At 47.0% G+C, this 26,630-nt stretch overlaps 1 protein-coding gene across 2 annotated transcripts in view; it reads right to left on the bottom strand.

Annotated features, from left to right (window-relative positions):
* Positions 1-389: 389 nt before the first annotated feature.
* The window catches only part of NIPAL3 (NIPA like domain containing 3), a 35,348-nt gene continuing 9,107 nt past the window's right edge, over positions 390-26,630 (bottom strand). For both annotated transcript variants that reach the window (XM_054690903.1, XM_037498385.2), the window contains exons 3-12: positions 23,816-23,884; positions 22,046-22,217; positions 19,243-19,302; positions 17,778-17,923; positions 15,164-15,260; positions 13,133-13,268; positions 11,359-11,447; positions 10,541-10,604; positions 8,703-8,797; positions 390-3,895 (exon numbers count right to left, since the gene is read on the bottom strand). In XM_054690903.1, the coding sequence (XP_054546878.1) occupies positions 3,696-3,895; positions 8,703-8,797; positions 10,541-10,604; positions 11,359-11,447; positions 13,133-13,268; positions 15,164-15,260; positions 17,778-17,923; positions 19,243-19,302; positions 22,046-22,217; positions 23,816-23,884 (1,128 nt within the window). In that variant the 3' untranslated portion in view covers positions 390-3,695. The remainder of the gene's footprint in view (positions 3,896-8,702; positions 8,798-10,540; positions 10,605-11,358; positions 11,448-13,132; positions 13,269-15,163; positions 15,261-17,777; positions 17,924-19,242; positions 19,303-22,045; positions 22,218-23,815; positions 23,885-26,630) is intronic.

Below are 26,630 nucleotides of genomic sequence, written 5' to 3'. Positions count from 1 at the left end.
GTAACTTGCCCAGTGCCACACAGTTAACAAGAGGTGGGGCCTGGAATCAAACCTAAGCGGCTGGCCACAGAATCTATGCTCTCGACCACTGCAAGGAAAGGAAAGCTTAATTTACCCTTACCTGCAATCACAGGCATCTCTAGGGCCACTGTCACCACAGCAGCCACGAGCTGTGCGTGGATATTTAAATTCAAGGAAGACTAAACAGCCAGTTCTAGATCACACCAGCCACTTTTAAAGTGCGCAAGAGCCACATGTGGATAGCGGTCCTTGTATTGAGAGGCATACAAGGACCATCATCACTGACAGTTCTACTGGACAGCACGGTTTTAGATAACTCTAGAAAATATTAGCCAGACATAAGACTCAAACACAACAGGTATCACACAGATATATTTTTTAATTAAATACCACTTCATAATGTTATTTGCACCTAGCACACACAGTTTTTGAAAAATAAGACATGCCATACCAGTCACAAAGTTAACAAAATATAAGTATCCACAGAGAGTATGTTCTAAGGTGGCTTCATTGAACACACGGTGAATTTTTTTTTTTTGCCTTAAGCCAGTGTTGGACAGACATGGAATTGACAAGGTGCGGGGTGGAGGACCCGCAGCCTAGCCTGATGGACACCTCACCTCCTCACAGCACCATCAAGCTGGCTGGTGTCCACCAGAAAAGCAATGGAGATGCCAGCCCCCTTTCCTACCCAGCATCCAGTTCTACACCGCAAAACACCGGTGGGACCTGAAGCTAATATGATCTCTGACCTGCAGCTTCACAGGAGGGGTTTGGGGACTAGAGAGCAGGGGCTGAGCTCTCATCAAATTCCGCAGGGACAGTCTGCAAACAACTGTTTCTGATGTCTCATTTCGGGACTCAGCACCCCGGCCCATCAGAGGAGGTGCACAGGGTGGGGTGGGGAGAGAAGGCGGGAGAAGAACTGAAAAGTTCAAACTCACATTTGGTCATCTTGACTTAGGTACTGGCTGCTAGGAAGGCGATGGAGGTATGATATTTAATGTGGCCTGGAGCACCCAAGAGGTCTGGGGATAAACATCATTAGGTTGTGTGAAAAGGTGATGTCTTTCTCCCCTAACAGCAAGTGCTGCTCATCTGTCACCAGCAAACCACCCTACACTGGGGACAAAGACTGGAGCATTAGCCCGAGACAGAGTCAGAATTCTAGACACCAAGACTGTTCTTCCCAAGGACCCAGGTGACCTAGTCCTGGCCTCCACTCGAAACCACATGCAACTTTCTGCTCAGCCTCCTGTACTCAGCTTTGTAGGATGCCACTGCCCCAAACCTGAAGGTGGAGGGGCTTTCCCCAGTGGCTTTGGGGTGGCATAGAATCCATGATCTTCAGTGGAGCTCAGATTACAATGTACCAAAATGTAACACTCCTTTTGTGTTTGTTCTTGCAGGCTTGCAGCTTGACCTTGAAAAGTGACTTTTATTATTCCTCAGTTCTTTTCCACCCTGCATAAAGCCTTCTTTCCAGTCAGTGTGGATACTGCCATTCTCTTCGTCATGATCAATGGCTCCCATGTTCTCTAGGATACACTTTAAACTCTTTGGCCTGGCATTCAAGGCTCTCATTAATCCAGCTTCTACTGCTTATCTTTCCAGGCTTATTTCCTCATTTCCCATCATCCTTCCTGGCTCTTTCTTTGCCAGTCTCCCTGCCTGACCCTATCTCTGTGCCTCTGTCCCCTCCGCCTGGGTGCTCATCGCCCTATTTTTTATGCTCTGTTCAAAACTTAGCTAGATTTGCTACCTATCAATGAACCGGACCAAAATCATGTCCAGTTCTGAATACCCTGTTCCAGGCTCAGGGCCTGACCTTCAGCAGGGACCCTGACCTTCAGCGGGGACCCACAGACCCTGTTCTGTGGTCTGTTACTGCACTTGGCATCTCTCAGGGCTGACCCTGCCACAGTTTCCTCCTGTAACCAGGAGGGCAGGAACTATGTTTCATTCCTTGTAGCCCTTGCCATGCAAATACTTAACCCACAGTAACCACCTCATAAACATTGCTGAATCGAGTTGATACCTACCCTAAAGGGGAAAATGGCACGGTCTGTTGCCTTCCCAGGCACGTAAGACACAGCACAGAAGTGGATATCACAGGAAACAGACGTCAGTTTTGGAAGTCAGGGTACGAGATCAATATTAAGCACGATACATAAAGGTTAATGATCTATCAACACTGGTTTATTAACACTGTTATCTTGCCTATTAGTTAAAGGCTGCCTAGGGAAGCAGTAAGTATAGTTCTAAGTAGTAATCACTGGATGGAGAAATGCCACAGATCCTAAGGGGATTATTCAACCTGCCAAATGAACCCTAGAGAGGAAACGAGGAATGGTAATTCCAACTTTCTAGCAGTGGTGTGTGAGGCCCTGGGGGTTTTAACAGATCATCTCTTTTTATTATTAGGCTTTCAAGGTGTGTGATTACTGCATTACCTGTATCAGAATCACCTGTGCTGCCAGTAAGACTGCAGCCTCTGGGGCTCCATCCCCGTATCTGTGGTTAGGATGTAGGACTCTGCATTTATAGACAATCTCCTTAACCTTATTCACATTAAAGTTTGCAAACCATTATCTGCTATTCTCAAAGTATCCTGTCAGTCTAAGGGAAGATAAGCACGCACACAGCCAGACAGCAAGCAGCAGCCCCACTTCTGAGGATGCTCGCTTCTCCCAGATGCCTGTGCGTGGGCACGAGGACCAGGGTCTCGATGGACTCCCAGGGCATTAACCAAGAGCTCAAGCTTGAGTCTGTCTCTCTATAAAGGAGAGGACGGATGCAAGATGAACACCCCCAATCTTCCCAGGGCTGGAAAAAACAGCCAATTTTCTGTTTATCCGTTTATAAGTAAAGCAATTGCATTTTGTAATTTCTAAGAAGAAAAGGGATTTTTCTTCCTTTATGGGCTAATGCAACACCACCCCTACTGCTGTCCTTATCCCACCCTCTCCCCTTCAACTCATAACCTCCCAATCCCCTTGTTAGGGTGTCTGGGGGGAAGCAATCAAGTAGTTCACAGAACCAAAAGCAAGTCAATTTTCATCTATCCAACACAAAGGCATTGAACACACTTCACTGGAAGGGCACAACGGGAGGCAGCTGTGCCTTTCCTGCAGGCAGAATGTTCCACACGGGCTCGCTCCCCCTGCCACACGAAGACGACATGGAAGGTACTACAAATATGGAATCATGAGTGAGATGGACAGAGATCAGCCCAGCCCGGGAGGTGGAGCAAGATTAGATTTAAGGTCTCTAGCCTTTCATTGGATTTGCAAAGTAAAAGCAGAATCTTTGCCTGGCTTTAATGCTGAAAAATATGGCGACCTTTGGCCACTGACTAGGGAAGCTCAGTCACCATCATCCAGGATGATAAAGGCTTTCCAAACCTGGCTGGCCTGTGCCAGGCAGCAGCTGAGTTCCCTACTGTTCATCTGGAATACTGCATTCACCCCCACCCCCACCCTCATCAGTGAAATTTCCATGACCAAAACGAGGCATCCTTTGCCAGAGACAAAGGCTTTCAAGATCTCTGTCCATAGAGTTCTTGGTTTAAAAAAATAAGACTTGAAAGGCAAGTTTGAGAATTAAGGTTGAAACACTCTCAGCACAGCGTGAGCAGTTATAAATGGAGGGGAAGTGCGTCTCCTTCTGGGGGCTCACTCCTTCTTGGTGTGCTCCAGGACTCGGTAGGGAACCCCGGGGGTACCTCGGGAGCTGTGCTCTTCTTGCATGACGGGCAGTGTGGCAGGAGCGTAGATCTCAGAGACGCTGTCGTTATTTTCTAGGGCCCCGTAGGAAAAAGAAGCTTTGAGGTCAGGCTGGACTGTCATCCCCTTGTCATGCATGTTTTGCATACCTGCAATGAAATCCATTTCCCCAGTCATTATGGGGGTAAGGGGGCTGCAGAAGGCTGCGTCTTCCTCTAGCCCACCGCCAACTAATTATAGTGCTTGGAAGCTAATCATGTGCATTGTCAATTTCCTGAATGCTTTAGATTGAAAAAAGAACAGCCATAAATATACACGAGAAAAATGACAGTTGCTAAGCAACAAGGGATGAAACGTCAGGAAATATGCACACAGACCAGCCCCTGTGGAGACAAGCCTCGGTGGGTCTAGAATGAGGTGGGATGTCTGTTTAGGTGGCAGGTAGAGCGGGACCAGCACTGCACTGTGAACGTGGTAGATGCCAACCCTTTTCTGCTACTTTACGTCGGGATCCGGAAAACTTCATGTACTACTGTGGAGAGAGGATCCATTTGTGTCATGGACTCGGGATGGTGACAATGCACCGTGATGCTCGGAGGGAGAGTGTTGACCTTTAACCCTAACTTCCCTGATCTGCCAGAAATAGTAGCGTGATTTTTGCTTATTACTTCTGGGCACATTGGTGATGGATTTCTACTTACAGTTGAGAGCAAAGACTTTAATCATTAATTGCTTTCATCTCATTTACAACTCCCTAGTCAGGTGGGACCTGGTCTCCTCTGAAGCCAGCTCTTTCCAGGATGGGAATTAAGACCCTTCAAACTCTCTTACCTCTAGGCTGAGTTATAAGAAACTGAATGTAAAGTATCTGCCATGAAACCATGAAAACAACAGTTGTGTGTTAAGTCATATTAGTAACAACAACAGAGATACTGATAACAGCTAATGCGAGCTGTTTAGTTGGTGGCAGTAGACGCTGTTCTAAAGTTATACAGTTTTATCTCATTTGATCCTCACAACTACTGATAAAGGAAAGGAGGCAGTTGAAGGTTAAGTAACTTGCTTGGGATCACAAAGCTGTAAGTGCAAGGGACCCAACTCCATAGGTGAAAACTCTGAAGCCCACACTCATAGCAGGAATGCTGCGTGGCCTCCCTCTATACCTGCACTTAATTCCCTAAAGTCCTATGACAGAGATCTGCTACTCTGCTCATTTTCTGGACAAGAAAACAGAGATTCAGAGTGGTGAAGTAATTTTCCCAAGGCCACACAGCGAATGCCAGGCAGAGCTGAAATCTGACACCAAAGCCTGTGCTCTGATCCATTCTGCAAATGGCCCAGGAAGACCCAGTCTGTGGAAGGCCCTTTGCTTCCACCTTACATAAAGCCTTAGCTGAGGGTCATTTGAAGGGTATAGTTTCAAGTCTATGGTTTGGATTTTTGAGGAGAGCTTGAGGATCTGAGGGGGTGCCTGTTCCTCGAGGAAGAGAGCTGGCTTGCCAGGCCAACGTACAGGGTGACTTTGGAGCTGGGTTCTTTCTGGAATCATCACCTTTTGTAAGATGAAAAGGGTTTAGCTTCTGGCTTTTGTCAATGCTTTTCAGCAAAGGACCACCAGCAACACACTTACAGTCTAATTAGCTTGGGTTTATTGACCCATTAGAATGAGGGAGACATGAACCATGGAGCACTGTGGGTGCCTCAGTAAGAGGGTGTCAGGAATGAGAGGATTTGGGTTTGTAGTAGGTGATATCAGGGATGGTTTAAAGCAGGGCTTGGCTTTAGATTAGATGCTGGCAGGAAGCGGGGATAATTCTGCAATTGGGACTCTTCTAATTTTTATCCAGGAGAGAAGACTAGATTGAGGCTAAAGCTGCGACTGATGAAGAAACAGCAATCACTCGTGCCAGCCTGGGAAAGGGGCAGCAGGTTGTGCTGAGATATGGCTATTGGTGATGTTGTGCCTGGTCACTGAGTGGACCTGCGGGCGTCTTGATCCACCAGGGCCAGAGAGGGCCCCTGTCTGATGCTGATGTTCTGTGCAATGGTTTGCATTTAGCCAGAAATGCCACGGCCCAGCTGTCAGTGCCAGGTAGCTGCCAGCTACCAGCACTGCTTTACTCTTTTCTCATTTTTGAAAAGTCTTCAGGGTGCTGGGATTCCTGTAAGCCTCTCCAAATTGTGGCAGCTCCCTGCCCATCTGTGTCAATGCAGGTGTCTCTTTTTCCCCTTTCTCTTACTAAACCTGTCCTTTTAAAATGCAAAGAAATTTAAAAAATAAATAAGAAATTCAAAATACTATATTTACCATTATATTTGACTTATTTAAAGATCTAAAAAACTATTAAGTTTTTGAACGAGACCAAACATTTCTCAGCCACCTTTGTCAGTACTTAGTAGACTAAGTTGCATGTGAGAAGTAGAATAAAAATTTTGTCCAAACGTAAAACCTTAAGTTAAACAAAAACCTTAAGTATTAACTTTTTGTTTAGTGCTCCAAAAATTGAAGATTAATTTCTTAAACTGAAATTATGTCTACCTAGCAATTTTTACTTGTAAAACCACTCTCAGGACACATACAAGTTTACACAGCCTTATAATATTTCATTAAAGATATGGAAACAGGCCACTGAATATAAAATTATTTACTAAGATTACATATCTCAAGATTTACTCAAGGTCATTCAAGTGCCAGTCATCAGTAGTACTTGGACGTTGGGAAGTCTTTATAGTAAACTGACTTATTTCCAAAAAACCTAAGTAACAGGTACATGGATTTTAATGAACTACTGCACTAATAGAATAACAACTCTAAGTGAGGTTTCAAAATGAGAATTGAGTTAAATGACATAGGATTTCATACACTTAACCTTTCCTGCAATGTCCATGTGTCATACCTTTTCCTGGCTGGTTTCAAAAAAAGGTGACCTGTTCTTGAAGAAAAGCAATTGTATTAAGGGAATTTGGTTTTCACAACCAGAGGCACCACTTGAATGAATTATTTAAAATACTAAAAATACACAAATACTAAAATCTTCACTAAAAAAAAAAGAAGAGGAAAAAATGTCTCTCCAAATTGTGACATGCAGTGAAGTTTTGGAATTTGAAGGCCTCTTGAACAGCAGCCACCAGTCTGTTGTGAAGATAACAGTCTAGGTAAACTGAAAGCAAGGTTCTGATGCTGACAGGAGACCATAGAGCTAGAAAAACAACTGTTAAATAGTTTTATTCTTTATGTGCTATCTGCCATCAGGTCAGAGAAGTGTTTGAAAGTTTCCAGTTTTCAAAGAGAAAGTGAAACCAAACTAAGCCAGGCATCTACCACATCCCAGACACAGTGCGAAGGGTCCCGTGACCCTGAAAGGACATTCACAAGCAAGTGCCAGAGGTCCAGGCACATGGCCAAGGTCACACAGTGGGCTGGCAACAGAGCTGGGATTTGAATCCAGGTCACCTGAACTCCAAGGCCAAGCTATTCACAGCACAGAACGCACGTCTGCTCAGAAGTGTCCTGACGTGCCCCAGCCATTGGGCAAGGTCTCCTTCCTTCAACATCTGACATCCCACCAGACCCAAGGACACAGAGGAAGCCGAGAGCCACATCCACAAACATCACAATGTTGATTTCTAAGGTTACCTTAGATTACCTTCTATTTCCCACCAGGAAACACACCTGTATATATGCATATACAAGTCTTTATACAGATATATACACATACACAGTTTTAAAAACACACAAACACACAGGTACGGACACATACTTGCACACACAGAGTTGACACCTCACCTATCTGGGATTCAGCTATCCAGCGCCCTCATCTATCCGGAACACAGCCGAGAAACAAGGAAGTAAGCAAAAAAGGCATCTCAGCAGCCAGATTAGATGTTTAAAAGGTCCATGCACTAAAGCTCATGCACTTTACTCCTAGGGAGAACCCTTAAGTCCCCAACTAAGAGTTTATTTATTTTAACTTTATACACAGTTTGCACAAGTTGGGTCAAATGACTGACAAGGAGCTGCTATACGCAGGCAGGCTGGTAACAGCAAGAATGACAGACAACAGCTGAATAAGCGAGAGATGAGGAAATAATATAAAAGGAGACATATCAACCCTGGGGCCATCAAAAGTAGGGGCGCTTCAGTCAGCCCTGGGGACACATCTGCATCACAGAATACTTTATAAAAGCTATACTCGATGTCACTGACGTGATTACATTTTGTTAATGAGACTGTCTTAATGAGGTGTGGGGGTATGTTTTGAGAGAGTTCCATCATATATGATGAGTTAAAGTAGTCACCAGAAACCTAGAGAATTTAACTCAGCAAACCAAGGTAAGGCTGGCCCCATGCCTTAAGTTTTCCCATTTGGATCTCCCCGGGGCTAGGTATGTACTCACCAGTTGTCCACAAGCCCCATCATACCCTTTTGTGCAGAATTCAGCCGATTCATACATTTATTATTATGAAGGCTTAAAGGTATCTGATCTTGAGCTTCTCAGTATGAATTCTTAGGTCTCTGGAAAACTAGGATTTCCAGAACGATCCCTCGTGCAATCTAAGGAATGAGGTTATAGACTTGAATTTCCTTCTTTGTATTTTCCTTGCCCTCTCTGATCATTCCTTGCCAACTAGAGGGATGGATTTTTCCTTTTGCAGGCATGAAGCCTGGTGTTGCAGATCATAATTACATCCAGTGTGAATCAGGATTGTCTGAAAGATCCCGAAATAGACATGGGAGCCAGCAAGATGTGCTCAAACCAAGCGAGGTGCCTCAGCCACTGCCTCCTCTTTTGCACACCGAGATTAAAAAAGAAAGAAACAGACAGTCACACCATGACGGCACAGCACGCCCTCCCAGTACCAGAACCAGTGGCCGCGGTCTCTCTTTCAACGGGATGTTGTCGTCATTCTATAGGGATGGGCTGGCCAGCTGGAAACGTGGGGTTTGACATTACCTGGCATGGCATCCATGGAAATATAGGGCTCAAATGGAATGGACTTCTTCCTGTTACGTGTGATTAAGAAGACGCCCAAGAATGCGATGAGGCACCTGAGGAATGAATAAGAGAAGAAGAGCAGTCAGGCCAGAGAGAGGATGAGAGGGACACTTTCAGGTAATGAGAAAAGGGTAAAAAGAGAGGTTGCAGGACAGAGGGGAGCGGGCTGCTGGACTTGCGGTCAGCGGGAAGAAGGTACTAGACAGTGATGACAGCCCCTGCAGCCCACACGCCTGCTCTGCACACACCTTAATCAGAATTAATTCCACTCTCCTGGGCAAAACTCTTATGGGGCTTTATTCCCACTTAGCCTGTATCTCAGAATTGTTTAATTTTTTTAATTAAAAAAATTCTTTATGGCCTAAATTCAATCAATGCAGAAACAGAGAAAGTAAAAATTAGAAAGTCACTGTGCTCTCCCAGTTGCACTCCCCAAGCAGGTCTTTTTCTCTCTTTCCCCCAGACCTTCAATAAACAGGCAGGCTTCCTGAGCACTGAGGCACACCCCCACATGCAGTAAGCGCACAAGCCGTAAATACAGAGCTCGACTGGATTTTCTCCATGCACGCTCATGCAATCACCACCCAGGTGGATGGGGAAAGACACTTTCATCCCTTCCCCCGTATCGACAGCTCATTATTTTTAATTGCATGTACAATACTCTGTCTGAATATATTACAAATTTTAAAAAGATTTATTTATCTATGCGTACAAGAGCAGGGGTGTAGGCCAGAGGTGTGGGAGGGTTAAGAGGATTCACCAGAGACAGAGTGGGGAGCAGAACAGAAGGATCTAAAGAAATGTACTGCTGAGGGGAGCAGCAGGTGAATCAGGAGAGGCCTGCTGCACCACGTGGGTTAGTGCCCTGGCTGGGGATCAAACTCGTGCTGCAGTGGCTGCTGATAGCTTGATAGTGCTGAGACTTAACCCCTTGAGCCACCAGGGAGGCCCTGAATATGTTTTCCACTCCCCTACAGACCATTTGGGCCTGTTATGAACATACCTATATCACATACAAGCCATTTTGTCAATACATGCACTCATTTCTTTTGGGTATTAATCCAGATGGGTCGTAGAATTACTGGATCATAGAGTAGGTCACATATAAAAAAGTGTTAACCTTTCCCATGCACTGTATCCACCTGTGGTTCTATGGCAGCACCTTCACAATGGCCTCAGATTTTCCAGGTGGCAGAAAGGTACTTTATGACAAGGATAGTCCCTAATTTATTTAACCTGTGTTCTACCCCTGGGCATTTAGGTGGCTTCAATTGCTAACTTATTCAAATAACATTAAAATTAATAAACAGTTGCATACATGTGTCGCCATGTCCCATTTCAGGTATTTTTCCCTAAGATAAGCGGTTGGAAATGGAATGCTGCATTCAAAAGCATGCTCATTTAAACTTTTTATAGACATGGCCAAATTATTCTCCCCATTAAACAACTTCTCACAGTGTGGCCAAGACTTTTCTCCTCCTCCTCTTGTCCATGTGGAATATTATCATTCCTGTTGTTATTTTGTCAAATATTGGTGCCTCATGCAGCTTCACGATGCATTTTTTTTTTTAATAAATCTAAGGTAGGTTGAGAGACTCTTCATGTGTCAAAATGTGATATTTTAGAAACGACAAGGAGATCAAAGCCCAAGAGAAAAGGGGAAGGAAATGAAGCCCCAAAGTCCCAGCAGCTGCCTGGTGCCTTCAGGATCCCAAGTGACTGGGCTCTAAAGGGGAGAGGGCCACCTCCTGGGGCGCTGGTCCAGCACTGTGAGGTCCAGGGCAGGCGGAACTCACCCCAGCGCAAACATGCAGATGTGCAGCGCGTCCTCCCCGATGAAGTCCAGGTAGAAGATGGCGCCTGCAGGGGCACAGCATATGTGCACAGGTGAGCTGTTTCCTGTCACCCACTCACCACCCTGCCTAACTCTCTGCCCTGCTCGGGACCAAAGTGATTAAAAATTCCACAAACGGTGTCTACTAAAATACTAGAAGAATGGAATAATAGCCATTCTGGGGAGCAGACTTCCCCCCTTCTTACCTCCACCTATTTTCTTAAGTTTTTATTTGGAGGTGAGACACACAAAAAGAACGGAGTCCCCATGTACCCCACAGCTACCTTCCTCCAATGAAACAGACCCAGTCACCAGTTTTTACAGCACTCTACTCCACTCCCCATTTCTCAAGATGGAGAAATAACCATCTGTGTTGCAGATGATTCACAGACTCATCATCGCTGAAAATCACACAGGAGACCTCTGTGGTCACTCGGCCAACAGTGACTTGAAAACTGTGAAAGAACCTCGCAGAAGCTGTACAAAGTAGGGAGTGTATGGATTGTGCATGTTCCATTCTAGAAGGTAAGTTATTAATTCCATTTCAGGAATGTGGAACTGAGGTTCAGAGAGGTTAAGTGAGATGCTCAGAGTCACACAGCTCTAAACCCATGTGTCTCTGGTTCTAAATCCTGAACTTTCTCCATGAAACCATTTTCAGCGCTGGCAGACAGACAAGTGAGCTGGCCAGGCCTTCTGCCATAGGCGGGACCGGCCCACCCACACGGGGCAGAAACCCCCTGTGAAGGAAGAAGACGACCCCAGCAGTGCCCCCCTTACCTGCTGTGATAGCGATAGTTGTGGACAGGATGTAGCCCACGCTGGCAATCAGAGAGGCGTCGTACATCTGTGAGGCTTGACTTAAAAACCTTCAATACAAAGGCACTCTGGTCAGCGGGCTGTGGGAAAGCTGAGGACAGTCGACTTCGGTGTAAAACATGAAGAGGACGCATGAGGGCATGCCTCTGGGGGTTACAAAGATGCCATCGCGGGTATCTCCAGGTCTGAGGCCCAAGCTTTGCTCCCATTCTTCCCCGAGACAAAGAGCCTGAGGCCCACGCCACTGCCCAAGGGGGCATGACTCCCCAGTCTCATGCCTCGACCACATGCTTCCTGTGACCCCAAGTGCCCTTCTCCTCAACCCTGTGCCCCGAGTCCCCACCCCACCAAGAAGAGACACCGTGGTCTCTTACACACTCCAAGGAGCTCTGACAGCCCTATCACATTCTGCCTAATGTTGTATCATTACATCTTCTTAATTTAAAAAAATGTAATCACTACAATAAATAAAGGGAAAAGAAACTTATAGTCCTTCCCGATCACTAGGATAAACACTGCCATGGCTTGGGGACATATTTTTTGCTGTTCTCTGTGCAGTATCCCAGTTGGCGCCCAGCCTTGTACAATCGCGGGTTCCCCGGGGGCTGTGCCCCCAGGAGGGCTGTGAGCCCTCCAGGCTGTCCCCACACCAGGGCTGTGAGCACCTCGGGGGGGCCTCAAGGGGCCTGGCACCCCAGCTCCCAGTGCTCACTGTGTTGACTGAGGGGCCCCTTGCCAGGCAGGTGGGGGGTCTGCTTCCTCTTTGTGACCCTGGAGTAGCCCCCTGAGGGGCTCAGTGATGATGACTAGGGTTAGGAGTAGTAGTCACAGTGATAAAAGAAGCTGATACAACTGGCCGACTGGCCAGCACTCTGGGCACTGCGCCCAGCTGTGTGCTTCTTAGGGAGGGATGCGGAATGGGAGACTGCAGAGCAAAGGGGTGAGGGACGTGGCTGGGAAGCCTGCTGCTCCCCACTTCCTGGCTGCTTAGCCACAATTCCTTATTTGCAAAATGAGGATATACGTGTGCCTCCCATGGATGAACTCAAGTTCAAGTGAAAGCAGAGAGCAGGGCCCACTTAAACCCAGCACCCCCTCTGCAGCTGTCACTCAAGAGGCCACGGCTGGGGGTTGGTGAGCCCAGGCCAGAGTCCAGGGCCCGCCCTGCCCAGGGTGGATCAGCCTCATGCATCATGCAGGATTGTCATGCGTCCTTCCAGCCCTTGCTGACCGGCACTGGGTCTCAGACATCAACGAGGCCCAGGCCCCACCCGGGTATTGTCATTTTTTTTAATTTAATTCTCTTTCTTAAAGAAAGAACTTTGCTCTTCTATTTGGGAAGATTTGGGGAGATTTCTTGAGGACAAGAAGTGATAACTTGTTTTGTTTTCCACCTGGGTGGCTTGTGGGGAGGGCACAGCTTTGACGTTCCCGAGGCAGATGTTGGCCGGGATGCAGGTGGGATGTGAGGGCCCCTGATCACACCTTTCTCACAATCTGAGGCAGAGGGGGACTCTCCACTCCAGGCTCCATGTTTCGGGTGTACAAAACCCCTGCTTTGTGTGTGACCACTCAGGGCCAGCCCTCAGTCTCCACTGTGGATGCCAAGCCCTGGTGAGAGGCAGTGCTGGAATGTTCTGCCTTCCCTACAGCTTCAAACACAAATGTGATCAGACTGAGGAAATGGAAGTGACCTGTATGGCCAGGTCCAGTAGGAAAGCGATTTGCAACTCACGCGGCCTGGTAGATGGCGGTGGCCACCATGCACACGAGCATCACGTAGAAGATGGGGCAGTCCAACTGCAGGTTCCCCTGTATGGACAAGACCAGCATCCCAGCCACAGCCTTCACGGTCACCACCGTCATGGAGCCTGGAGAGAGAAAGGGTGCTGGGATCTCGGGGGGGCCAGGAGGGAGTCTGTTTATATGCCCAAAGGTCTTGGTTAAAAAGATGGCAGCTGACCGGTGGGCACAGGGTGAGACGATGCTGAGTCTCCTGCCCATCCTAGGGGCTGGCCATCCTCGTGCTACTGCGTCAAAGAAGGGTGGACAGCAGCCCCCACAGGTATCTCCAAATGCTGCTTCTAAACTTACCATAAAAAGCAATGAATTCAGTTACCTGAACCCCCAGAATTGTGGGAGGGCACAATGACCAGAAATGGGTAGATGAACTTCTTTGGAGAGTCATTCTCAAGGTCGTCTTGGGAGAAGGTGTATAAATATCCTCACTCACCCATATTTCTAAAATATTTCCTTAGATCAAAGGCCTCCAGATGCTTCGGGATACATGTGACTGTGAGGACAGGCCAACTTTGCCAACATATACACAGGCTTGTCTATCTTAGCATTGTAGTCACACTGCACTGTGCTGAGATAGCAGGTGTATTACAAGCCATGTATAGGAAATAGTTCAAAGGTGGAGATAAAAAGAAACGAATTCTAGCATCTTCTTCCTGCAGGCCCCATGGACTGTCTTCCTCACCTCTTGATGGAGCCCACTGCTTTATCCAGTAGCACAGAAATGACTTTTCAATCTCAATTGTCAGTCCACCTTGCAAAACAGGTATGGTCCAAGCAAGGTACAAAGGGAGCCCCTTGTTCTGGTGGAGACGCTCTGCTTGCCTGTTTTCTCAGCGTCTGCTCATCTCGCCATCTGCCAATAGCCCGTCACACGCATGGCGTCTGGGCCCCTCTGCACTCAGGCCAGTCAGATGAGCACTGTCATCCAGCTGTCCTTGTTACAACAGAGGGGGGTTGGCCAGTGTGCCTCAGAACCCTCGGGCCTTCCTACTCAGCAGGACAGAGCCTTTTGGGATGGTGACCTTCCAACCCACTTTGAAAACAAAATCCCCAAGGAATGGACGACTGACCCATGGCACAATGCGGACGACACTCTCAGATGTGACGCTGGATAGAGAACTAGGCACGAGGCCACACGCTGTCTGACTGCATCTATATCACGTGCCCAGAAAGCTAGTCCAAAGAGGCAGGAAGCGAGTTGTGGATGGCCAAGGGCTGGGAAGAGGGAGGGTGAGGGTGACAGCTAATGGGCACAGGGTTTCTTTTTGGGGTGATGAAACCGTTCTCATTTTGATTCTGATGATAGCTGCAAACCTTGGAATGCACCCGAATCTACTAAATTGCACCATTTAGACAGGTGAATTACCCGATATGTAAATTATATCTCAATAAAGTTGTTTTTAAGAAAATTCAAAGTAATGGAAGTCTTTCCTATGGTGACACGTCTGTGTGGTTTATTGCCTGTCTGTGGAGGGTGGGCTTGCTGTGGGAAGGAGCCCCGTCCTCAGGGCACCCATCCCCTGAAGAGGGCGGGAGGGAAGGAGAAGCCAGTCCTCCAGTAAAATGAAAGCAGGAAGTGAATAATGGTTCGGCTTCATTTGCCTTTGAGTTCAGAATTAATTGATAGGTTTTACATGGATCCTTAAGGACTTGATTATTGAACCTGTTCATCTCTGACTTCTCTGAAGTAACCCCTTAACCCACCCCCCACTTACTCCGCCTTCTTTCATTGTAATTATCACTGCCCAAATGTATATATCTACGAATTTGTCTCCTTGTTGACTACAGATTGCTCCTTTTAGAGGGTGGGATTGGTCTCATGTACTGTAGGAGCCAGTTCCCAGCACCACCAACACCATTCCTGGCACTTGGAGACGCTTAGTACTTGAGCAAGAATGGCCATGAGATACACAAGTTGGGAACTGTCTCCAGGATGCAGGGACTCAGCCACTAGGACCCCACTTACCCAGCAGGGCCACCAAGAGAAGAATCACAATGATGTTGTTGGCGTTCTTCTCTTTGTAGAAGTACAGCAGCAAGCAGAACAGGACAATCTCCACAAGCTAAAGAAAGCAGTAGCAGGGAGGTCAGTGGGGACCAGAGAGAAAGGCAAGACCAGGAGACCCTGCCAGAGTTTATGCTGCTGGTTCCATCAGCTACAGACCTTCAGCGCCAAAAGGGAATTCCGGAACTACTAACAGATATCCTGAGAAAAAGAAGGGGTTGCAGAGTGAATCTCTCTGGTCCCTGGAGAAGGAGCTCACCTCCTGGTAGGGCTTTGAGGGTGACATGCTGGCCTCGTAGGCACCCGATCTTGGCCGACCAAGAGCCATGAGGCTGAGATGCTGTCATGCACTTCCCTGCTCCATGCGCAACCCCATTAAAACTAGGGGTCAGTCAAAGAGGGAGGCACTTGTTCATCGAGGAGAGCTCTTTGTTAAGTACACAGTGCACATGTCTCTTGCCCCTTAATCAAACCTCCAATATATGTGGATGGCAGAGTAGAAAGATGAGGATATTTGGAATCAGAAGGCCCAGCTTTGAACTTGGATCTGCTTTTAAACTAGTTGTGTGACCTTGGGCAAATGACTTACTTCTCTAAACCTCAGTTACCTCCTCTGGAAAATGGGGTAATAACTCTTACATTGTAGGGCCATGCGCAGTACTATTCTAAACACTGTAGCTACATTAAACCCATAAAATCAGTACAAGGAGTCTATGAAGCAGGGGCTGTCACAATCCCTGGCTAGTAAAAGGCAGAGGCTGGATTTGAACCTGGTCAGTCTGGCTGCAGGAAGCATGCATGTTCCACTGGGCTACACGGCCTCAGGGTAGGGGCCCAGCACCTGGCATGAAGAAGCTGCTCCAGAAGAATCTCACTATTAGAGACGGTGGCATGTCTGAGGCTTTCCCCACCTCCCCTCGTGGCAACGTGTCCTTTCTCCTTCTTACAGTCCCAAGCATTTGGAAACACTTCCCTAAGACTGAACCAGCGGTAGCTCCAACAAAAGGAAAGCAGGAAACCCTGATGATGGTTCAGCTTCATTTGCCTCCCCCACCCCCTGACGAAAGCTTATTTATTATAAAAACTAATGCAGAGACATTAATGGGCATTTCAAAAAGAAACATTTAAAAAATTCCTTATAATTAGAGCCCACAAAACACAGCTGTTTTCCCTTTCCTGTTCCTTCCTGTCTTTGTTGCAGTGAATACACATTTGATCTACTTGTCACCAGATCAACGTGTAATTTCGTATTGGGCCATTTTCAGTTACCATAAACAATCTTCATGTTTTATGTAGTTGTCATAATTATCTCTAATGGCTGCAGACTACTCCACCCAGCAGATGCAGAGTTACTCATTAACATTTCCAAGCATCCTGCGTGCAATCAGGACGCCCAGCTTCACGAGGATGGATACTGGAACAACACCTTGTGCTGTTGCTGGCTGGCTGAGTCCACCCTGGTGCCTCCTGGTAGACAGTGCCTTCTAGATCATGTCTCCTTATCTTTAATATCCACAGTGTCCAACACACAGCAGGCAGCTCCTAAATATTTACTGACTTTGATTTGGCCAGATCTCTCCAGCTGGCAGCACTGCCTCAAGATCACCGTGAAGAAGACCAACCAGACCAGTCTCTCAGCCCACAGCAGCTAAGCCCTGGCCACTTCCACACCATCTCCTGTCTCTTCTAACCACAGCACAGGCCCACTGACTGGCCAATCACAGAGAAGGAGGCAGAGCTTCCGATTAAGTGACTAGGCCACGGCCATACAGCACAGAACAGGTTAGAGCCCAGAGCTCCCCCAGGAAAAGGCCTGTTTTGGGGGAAACTTTCCTGAAGAGGTGGGTCTTTGGCTCTGTCGGGGGATGCTTCTCCATGCCCACCAGGGCATGGAGTCAGTGGACATAAGGAGAGAAAAACACTTTAGAGGGTTGGTGAGCGACTCTGAGATGATGCATAAAAAGGTGTCTGGCATCGTGCTGGGCACAGAGCAGGCATCTACCAGTAGCTTCATTAAGTGCTTCAGATGGCCTCTTTCATTGGTGCATAGCAGTTCTGTCAGGGGCTGTACCTGGGGCAGAGAGCTGAGCTCTGGCCAGGAGCTCAGGAGACAAGTTTCCAGCATTTCTGCCAGCTTCTAGCAGCTGTGTGACACGCGGCAAAATAAATAAATAACATTGGATATTTGTTTCGCATTTCAACTTTCTTTCTTGCCACAAAAGTTTTAAATGCCCAGTGTAGAAAGATACAGAAGGACGAAGATGAAATAAAACTCCACCACAACCCCAGCTCTCAGAGCCTTCTCCCAGGTGGGGTTCCTGGTCTCCCCGCCTGTCTACTGTTGATTTGCACACCTACAAACACTTCTCAAACACACAGCTGCTGCACTAGGTCTGGAGGCTGAGACATGACTCAGGACACCCCTGCCCACGAGCGCTGTCACCTCCTCAGGCTTCAGTGCCGTGACACACACACTGAGTCACCTCCCCCCACCCCAATGGGGCTCAGGTTTTTGGTTTCTAGGACTCCGCCTCCTCCAGTCCATGCCTGTGGAAGGACCAGTTGCTTCTCTTACCATGTATAAGAGAAAAGGCCAGCTCACAAGGTGCCTGGTGATATTCTCTCCCGTCATCTTCTCGTGACTGTTGGGTGCAAATGTCACCAGCAAGTAGGTGCCCACGACGGCCAAGCCACAGCCAACAAAGGACGAGACATAGCGCCCTGTGGGGAGAGGGGTGGTCCTGGGGCTCACTGTGAGGGTCCAGGGTTCACTGTGGGGGTGAGCCCCAGACCAGCATGTGCTTGGGGGCAACAGATTACGACTTACTATTATTAGTTGTTTTTTAAACTTTAAAGTGTAGATTATTTTCCTTAGTGTTAAATATGCTTAAATTACCCCTTCCCAACTGACTAAGCCACATCTGAGGGAACTCTAAGTGCCTGGCTTGTTAGAGACTGGGTATAGGACAGTCTCCTGACTCTTTCCCAGGGTCCTGTCACACCCCATGAACTCCACAGGGTTGGTGAAAAGTCTCCTCCATGCAGGGAAGCTGAATTGACAAAGGTGTGATATACATATATGCATATATATGCATATTTGTACATACATAAAATGAAATTGTATATAAAAATTAATATATATGTACAATACACAGACTGCATATGTAATGGTGGTCCCAACAGAACTAGGCCTAAGTGGTCCCATATACATTAGGTGGGTAGTAGGCCATACAGAGTATCATTACATTCTGTGATGTTCACCAGTGACAGAATCATCTAAAGAAGTATCCCCATCATTAAACAGTGCACAACTATTTACACAATGGACTACTTCCCAGCCGTGAAAAAGAACAAAATCGTGCCATTCATGATAATATGGCTGGACTTTGAAGGTATCATGCTGAGTGAAATGAGTCAGACACAGAGAGAAAAATACTGTATAATTTCATTGATATATGAAATCTAAAAAACAGAACTAAATCATAGAGACAGACTGATAGTTACTACAGGGGTGGAGGATTGGGGGTGGGGGGTGGGTGAAATAGGTAAAGTGGCTCCTAAGGTAGAAACTTCCAGTTACAAAATACATAAATCAAGGAGATGAAATGGACAGTATGGGGATTATAATCAATAATACAGCAAAGGCCTTGTGCCAATTTACATTCCTACCAGACAACACAACAGTCTGTGTATCTGAAAATTTTTCTATTTTCTATTTTTCTATTTTCTATTTCTATTTTCTTAGTAGCACACATATTTGAAAATAGTGAAGAAAAAATAGTCCTATTGTGATCATTTATAATGGGTACAAATGGTGAATCATTAAGTTGTATACCTACAATAGAAATAATGTTACATGTCAATTTTGCTGTAATTAAAAAAAAGATCTACCAGCCTATTGCCCCAAGTTTCCTTCGAGCAGGAGCAGAAAGAGCTTATTCCTCTCTGTGCCTATGGGGTCCGGCACTGGTCTAACACTGAGTGACCATTTGCTGAATTTAATGGAACCTTAGGTAGGGGCTAAAATCAGTTGAACTTACTCAGAAAGTCTTTAGGTTTCCATTTTTCTTTGATGAATATGATTCCTATGATGGCGCTAGCTATAAAAAAAAATAGAGTTAAGAGAATTTTGAGGCCGCAGTAGGTACAAGGGCGTTCTCACGCCTACACCCTCGGGGCTGGCTCAGTGGCAACGGAGCTTGGCACTTCCTGGCCTCTCACTCAGTCCCTTCTGGCTCCTGTTACCCCATCTGGGATAACTTGCTGTGAGACAGGCAATATAGACAAGTTATTTCTGGCACATCCATCCTTTGAGGTGGGTGGTATTATTTGAAGAATAGGGACAATCAGGCTGAGAGAGATGAAGGGCTCAAGACCACACAGCTGGTAAGAGAAGGCCAGACTGGCAACCAGGACTGTCGCAGGCCTCCATCCAGGGCCACGTCCGCCTCTGACATTTTCCCAATTCTCTGCTCTCCCTGACTCGTCTGTGTTTGCAGATGTACGCAGACTTCCTCGTGACTGCCCTGAAGGCTGGCGTTCCCGTGGGCAGACCTGGATTGCTATTTCAGTGCCTGCCACCCCTGGCTGTGTCCTTGGGTAATCCATTCCACCTGAGATTTGGTTTCCTAGTCTGTGAAGTAGTGTGCTGGCTCCACCTTACCCCAACTTGCCGATTGTTAAATATTCATTGTTGCCTTGAAGTCAGCCACAGTGGCAATGTTCACAGCACAGAAGTCAGAAACACAGCAAATCAGCTCTTCCTTTTCTCCGTTCCCACTTTCCTGCCCCCCTCCACTTTCTCTCCTGCCCTTCTCCTTTTTCTCTTCATTTTCTTCTTACTCTTTCTCTCTGAGAGTTGGCTTATCACCACCCACTGAAAAGACCCGCTTAACTGAATTATAAGGGCAAATAAATGAGATAATACATTTAAGTAATTTATTACACAGTAAATGTTCAATGATTGAGTTATTGTTGCACCTAGTACTGTGGAAGATAAATAGTAGGTACCCAGAATCCAGTGGTTGTTACATTTTAATATTTATTTATTTTTTGAAAAGATTTATTTATTTATGCATACAAGAACTGGGGTAGAGTCCAGATGTGTGTGGGGGGGGGGGGGGGGAGGGAGAGAGGATTCACCAGAGACAGAGTAGGGAACAGAATAGGCAGACTGACTGAAATACACTGCTGAGGGGAGCAGTGGGAGAGTCAGGAGAGGTCTGCTGCACCATGTGGGTTGTTCTCTGGCCGGTGGGGGGAATTGAACTCGTGCTGCAGTGGCTGCAGATAGCTTCATAGGTTGTGTCTTAACCCCTTGTGCCACTAGGGAGGCCCTAATATTTATTTTTAATATTATTTCTCACTGGTGACTTATGGAGCTCTAAGAGTTCCTTATTTTCTAGTGGTAGACTCTCATTATAATTCAGCCTTTCACTTTTATGTATTGGATTTTTGAAAAATTCTTACTGATATTTAAAGACTCCTATAAAGCATTAGTCACTCATCCTTGTTAGGAATAAAAGTTCTGAGAGCCCTTTGGACATATTAGCAACGGACACAAATCCAAATACCTGGAGAGGTTGGCAATAACGTCAATGTGGAAAGTGGGCCAGATGTCAAACAACAGGGAAAAGTTAGGACTTGGCTATCTACTTGAGTCAACCAAAGGCACTCACTCTACATTAAAAAAGAAGCAAAGAAAGAAAAGGATACTGTATAGGAAAGAACCCAGCATGCTCGAGGACCTCCCTCACCCTACAGGCTGCTGGTCAAGAAAAAGAGGCTTTTATCCTAGGGCCAGGGAAAGCAGATAGGTTTCCACTCCTTTGCCAACTCCTGGTAACTGGTAGTACGTCTGCCTGACGTGCTGACAATTCTGAGGCCTCAGGTTTGGGAACCACTGATTAAAAAATAGCTCTCAGGGAGGCTACAATTTTTAATGACATTAATTAACTAATTAATGATGCCTGCGTTGGGTACAGGAGGGGGATGAAGAAGCCTCACATATGCCATCCCTGATCTGGAAGGAGCCTTCTTAATTCTAGGAGAAGTAAAACTCAAAAGATGGCGTTCCCCTTTAAGAGCAGAAAAGTGCTCCCAGGCAGTATTCTGCTTGCCAGGATGATGGAAGGAAATATTTCAAAGCAAGTTCAGTGTCCCTGCTCCTATGTACAAAAAGCTATTGTTCATTAATCTACCAACATCTTTTATTTAAGAAGATTTTTTTTCTCTGGTCCTATTTTACCTGTGACCTCATGGGCATTAGAGGCTCCTTTCATTGGTTCAAATGTTCTGAAACACTGGCTGGGTAATTTTAGAAACCATAGAAAAATGGCAGGTGAGAAAGTTCATGTTTTTAAAATGGTATCTGTCAATGCAAGAAGATTGGAGAATTAGGTGAATGTGCATTTCTCAGAGGAGTAAGGGATCTGAAGTCTATTAGAGCTTATTTATTTTGACAGTGTTAGGCTGAATGGGCTAAAGTTAAATTTTCTCCTGCAGCAGAAATAAAAACCAATTCTTATAAGCTTTCTGAACTTAAACAGATTCTGAACCAGACAGCCCAGTTCATATCCCAACCCTGCTGCTTACTAGCTGTGTTAACATCACTGCTCTGTGCCTCAGTTTCCTCTTCTGTAAAATGAGGATAATAATAGTATCCCCCTTAAAAAGGCCACCCAGAGGACTAGAAGACTTGATATCTGTTAGAGCTTAAAGCAGGGCCAGGTATGTAAGTGCCAATAATTATTATTAAAGTCAAAAGTTTCTTGTACTTTCTGACACTGAGGTCATGCAGGAGGGGGGCTGTCCCAGGGCACAGTGGGGGGAACCCCCTCTTACCTATCACGGAGACAGCACTGAGGGGCACGATCAACGAGAGTGGAGCAAAAGCATAAGAGGCGAACACGCCAAGCTCGCCTAGCAGTATCAGGAACAGGCCCAGCCACCACGTCTTGGTCTTGAAATAGGCCCGGGGGTCCTTGGAGCCTGCCAGGCGGATGTGGCAGTATTTCTAGAAATCCAAGAAAGAATGCCAGATGCTCAGATGTTTGGGGGGCAATGCTGTGAGGCATGTATCCTAAATCTACCCCTCACTTTTATAATCAACTTGGGAAGATCTGTGGGCTCTTCCAGGAGTCCTTACTCAGGGAAAAGCAAAGCAGCAGCAATCAAAACACTAGATTGCTATTCTAAGACAATCATTCTCAAAATGACTGGGGAGCTTTAAAATTTCCCTGGGAAGCTTTGCAAAACTACACATCTGGGCCTTGTGCTGAAAGGCGTGGCCTAGAAACATGCATTCCTAGCACATATCACAGGCAAGGCATGGGGTAGAGCATGGTCAAAGGATTCCCGCTTTGGCCTGGCTTTGGGGTGGGCTCCCTTTAACTGCAATGCCCAGAAGTCCCTATGTTTGGGGTGCCCACTTGGCTTCATGCCCTTCTGTAGAAGTATCAGCTACCAGTGAGCCCTGTCCTTGCTGGGTGACTACTTGGCCCAAGCATGGCCCATATTCTGGAAATGGAACAGTGATTAAGGAAAGCCATAAAGTCAGGCTGATTTAGTGGGGGCCAGGCTGGCATTTGGGGAGGATCATGGTGGGGGCTGCAGGGTACTAGAGATGATAGTCTCTGGAGAGAAGAAAATGAACCAGACAAGTAGCTAAGAGACCACGTGGCTTCAGAAACACAGAGCCATGTGCTCACATATGTACACAGAGCCAAGTGGGTCGCTGGCAGGTGCACCAGTGCACGTGAGTGCCTGTGCCTGGTCGGGGAGGGGAACAGCCCACCACAGCTGGAAGCTGGGTAGCAGTGGTGGAGGGAGTTGGCGGGACCCCCGTGGGGGTTACCCTCTCTGCAGAAACAGACCCTGAGACAAGGACTTGGGAGCAGGGAGTTGATCTGTGATTCTAGAAAGCAGTAAGGGAGTGAGAAGGTGGGGAGACCCCACAGAGTGCATTACCCGGGGAGTGGGGGCCTTGAACAACTGGGGATCCTCTGAGAAACACTGTGGACTTACTCAGAACCAACCATCCACTCCCAGGACTTGGGGTACTAATCCACGGGCTCCTTGTCCACTAGTTGAAGGCTGTCTCCAGGGGCACTCACCCCAGGCTACAGCTGCACGTCTGTGCCAGTAGAACCAGTTCCCCTGTGCCCTTAGGAGAAGCTCCTCAGCTTGCTCCAAACTACAGCTGTTTGCCAAATCAGACAGGATGGAGAATTTGGGCAGGGCATCTGTGGGAGCTGCTCCAAGGGCACCCCAGGGACTTGTCAGCAATGGAACTGACACCAGGGTTGAACTGTACAAAAGGGGCAGCTTGTGCAAGACACAGTAGAGATGAGACCAGAGGCAGGGAGACCAGTTATGAGGTCACTGCAATAGCCCAGGGAGAGTAGATAAGGACCTGGGGTGGGGGCTGAATGGGGGCAAAGAATCAAGATTCTGGAACAACCCACAGGTACTGTCCTAGTCCAGGGAGCAAGTGGGTATCAAGCCCTAGCGTGGAGGCAGCAGGACCTGTGCCAGTCACCCCAGCTCACCTGCCTCCAGCTCTCCCCCAGCACTGGTGATGGAACTTTCTGGTTTTTTGGTGATGAAACTTACCTGGAGGTTAAGTGCAATGCTGACCACAAGGTGCCCGAAAATCGCCAAGAGGGCGCCAATCAAGTTTTCCTGTAAGGAAAGTTCAGAGGTGCAGACATGAGCAGGGTCCAAGTCAGGGGGCTCCAAGATGTGTTTTGAAATGTTCATCACAAAGCCACACCCCAGATCCTCTGTTGACATTTTACTACCCAAGCTGAATCCGGCTGCCTTGCTGATTTACAAAACACAAACCTGGAAGGGGCACTTCCAGAAAGTGCCACCCTCTGCCTACAATTGTTGACTGAGGCTGAAGCTTTGACTCTATTCCAGATTTATTAATGGGGGACTTTGATCTCCCATCTGACTTGAGTGTATATCACTCCATTGCTGGATTGATTCCCTTTTCTTCCCGCCTCCTTTTTTTTGCTCAGTTAAGGTATTATAATGTCCCTGTTTTCATGCCTGATTCTAAAACTTCTTTAAGGACACTCTATGAACCCAGAATATATTTAACTCATCATTACCTTTTCACATTGAGATAAAATTCACAAATCATAAACTTTACCATGTTTAAACTGTACAACACTTAGTGGCTTTGGATATATTCATAACACTAGGAATGATGCCCTTGAAAATGGTGAGCTTGAGAATGCCAGAGAGTCATCATCCCTCCAGAAAAATGGCTAGCAAGTTGGCAAAAATGGTTAGAATCAATTTTTATAGGACTCTGGAGTCCAGTAAAAAATTCATAACCAGGGGAAGGCTTGATGAAGAAGGAAGCAGTTTTTACAGCCAGAGAGCACTGCTGTTAGTAGCCTACTGTCCTGTACCCCAGCTCTGTGGCAATCCTAAGGACACAGTAAGCAATATGGACCTTACTTTTTAAATATTGTGGTTGTGCATTCTGATCTGTCTGGCAGCTCACTGAAGGATTGCCACAAGGGCTTGCCTTTGTTTTGGCCTGGCCTAGTGGGGTACCAGGGCTGGGAGCAGCCTCTGAGATGCTATTCATGAAAGCATTTCAAGACATGAGTATTGGCTGCAGCACTTGGGAAAAAAAACCAGGGATATAGGTGGGAGAAAAAGGGCTTTTAAAAGCTCCTGTGTATGGGGACCTCCCTGGTGGCACAAGGAGTTAAGCATAGCACTGTGAAGCTATCCGCAGCCTCTGCAGCACGAGTTTGATTTCCCAGCCAGGGAGCTACCCACATGGTGCAGCAGACCTCTCCATTCTTGCCTGCTGCTCCCCTCAGCAGTGTATTTCAGTCAGTCTGCCTGTTCTGTTCCCCACTCTGTCTCTGGTGAATCCTCTCATCACCTGTACCCCAGTTCTTGCATGCATGCATAAATAAATATTTAAAAATAAAAAAAGCTCCTGTGTATACCAGGGAATAGAAAAGGCCATGCACATACCCAGGATGGAATGCACACTCCAAAAAAGCCTGAGAAGGTGCTAAGTCTTCACCTCTGGCCAGCGTTCAGCCTGGGCACAAGCAGAAAGTAAAGGCTAAAGCAGATTATAAGTGGCTGACTGAGCACTGGAGGCCTCAACACAGAGCCACTCTGCAGACACTTGGAGAGGTTTTTTTTTGCTATTGTTTTTTTCTGTTGGTTCTAGGTGTTTAAAGAAACCGTCAGAACACAAGCTGACCACCAAGCTAACAGACACAGACTTCAGTGGGCCATGCACAACAAGGAAAGTGGACTTTACAAAAAGAAGTTAGAAAAATCACTAGACAAGCAAAGAATAACAAATCACAACAAGCAGCAACAACAAACAAAGGAGGGGGATATCATTTCCAGAGTTGCCACGTATTATTCAAAATGTCCAGTTTTTATCAATATTGCACAACCCATATCTAAGCCCAGAACATTTCCATCCTGCCAAAAAGAAGCCCCAAACCCATTAACGGCCACCCTCCTTTTCCCCTTCCTGTCCAAGGATTGGCCAGCTCTGGCATTTCATACTAATGGAATCATACATGTGTCCTTTCATGATGGGCTTCTTCCGTCAGAGAGGTAAAGATCCTTGAGGCCAGGTGGCTGCTGAGCCCCAGAAACTCAGTTTCCCTGTGCCAGAGAGTAACTGCTAAAAACCGTTAACCTACAGCGATTCTAGAGGAACTGCCTCGGGCAGGGAGGAGACAAGGACTCTCTGTTCCTGCTGCAACACCTCAAAGCTGCCTTATCACCCTCACAGCAGCAAAGGGGAGCAGGAACGGGCTCCAGAGCTGTAGGGAAAGAAGCCTGAGGCCTGACTGGGGCTGTTCAGAGGGCACGTGGGGTGGCCCAGCTGCGGGGTCAAGGCCAGGTGGCCTGGCCTCACTTGCCCTGCTAGACCTGGATTCCTTTCTCCGCTGCTCGCTAGGGGTGGCAGCACCCTTCTCTCAGGACTGCTGCGGGACGTTCCCCAGGTAATGCGGAGAGAGCACTCAGTATCAGGGTGAACCATATGAAACTGCCAATATTGGGCCACTTTTAACCTATAAAACAGCAATTTCCTATGGCTCAACCTGGCCTCAGATCCTCCCGTCCTCCCCTGGGGCGAGTTATTTCACTGCTTTGCACTTCATTTGTTCATCTATAAATTCCTCCCAACAACTCACAGCAGTTCCCACTTCCTAGGGTTGTTTGTGGCCTAAAGGGAGTGGGGCTAGAAAGGGCCGGCACCCTTTCAATAATGCAGCTCCGTTATTTTTACCCAGAGACACCTGGCTGTTCTGTGATGACAGCTAAACCCACGGGCTGCCTGAGAACATGTGTGACAGCTCACCAAGGGGAAGAAAAGAGGATGAAGAAGGGAAACAAGCAAGACGGCCAATACAACAGTCAATAT

Source organism: Talpa occidentalis, unplaced genomic scaffold, assembly GCF_014898055.3.
Source record: "Talpa occidentalis isolate TD23 unplaced genomic scaffold, MPIMG_talOcc4v2.1 talOcc4.9, whole genome shotgun sequence".
Taxonomy (NCBI): domain Eukaryota; kingdom Metazoa; phylum Chordata; class Mammalia; order Eulipotyphla; family Talpidae; genus Talpa; species Talpa occidentalis.
This window is presented reverse-complemented; position numbering and strand designations above follow the sequence as displayed.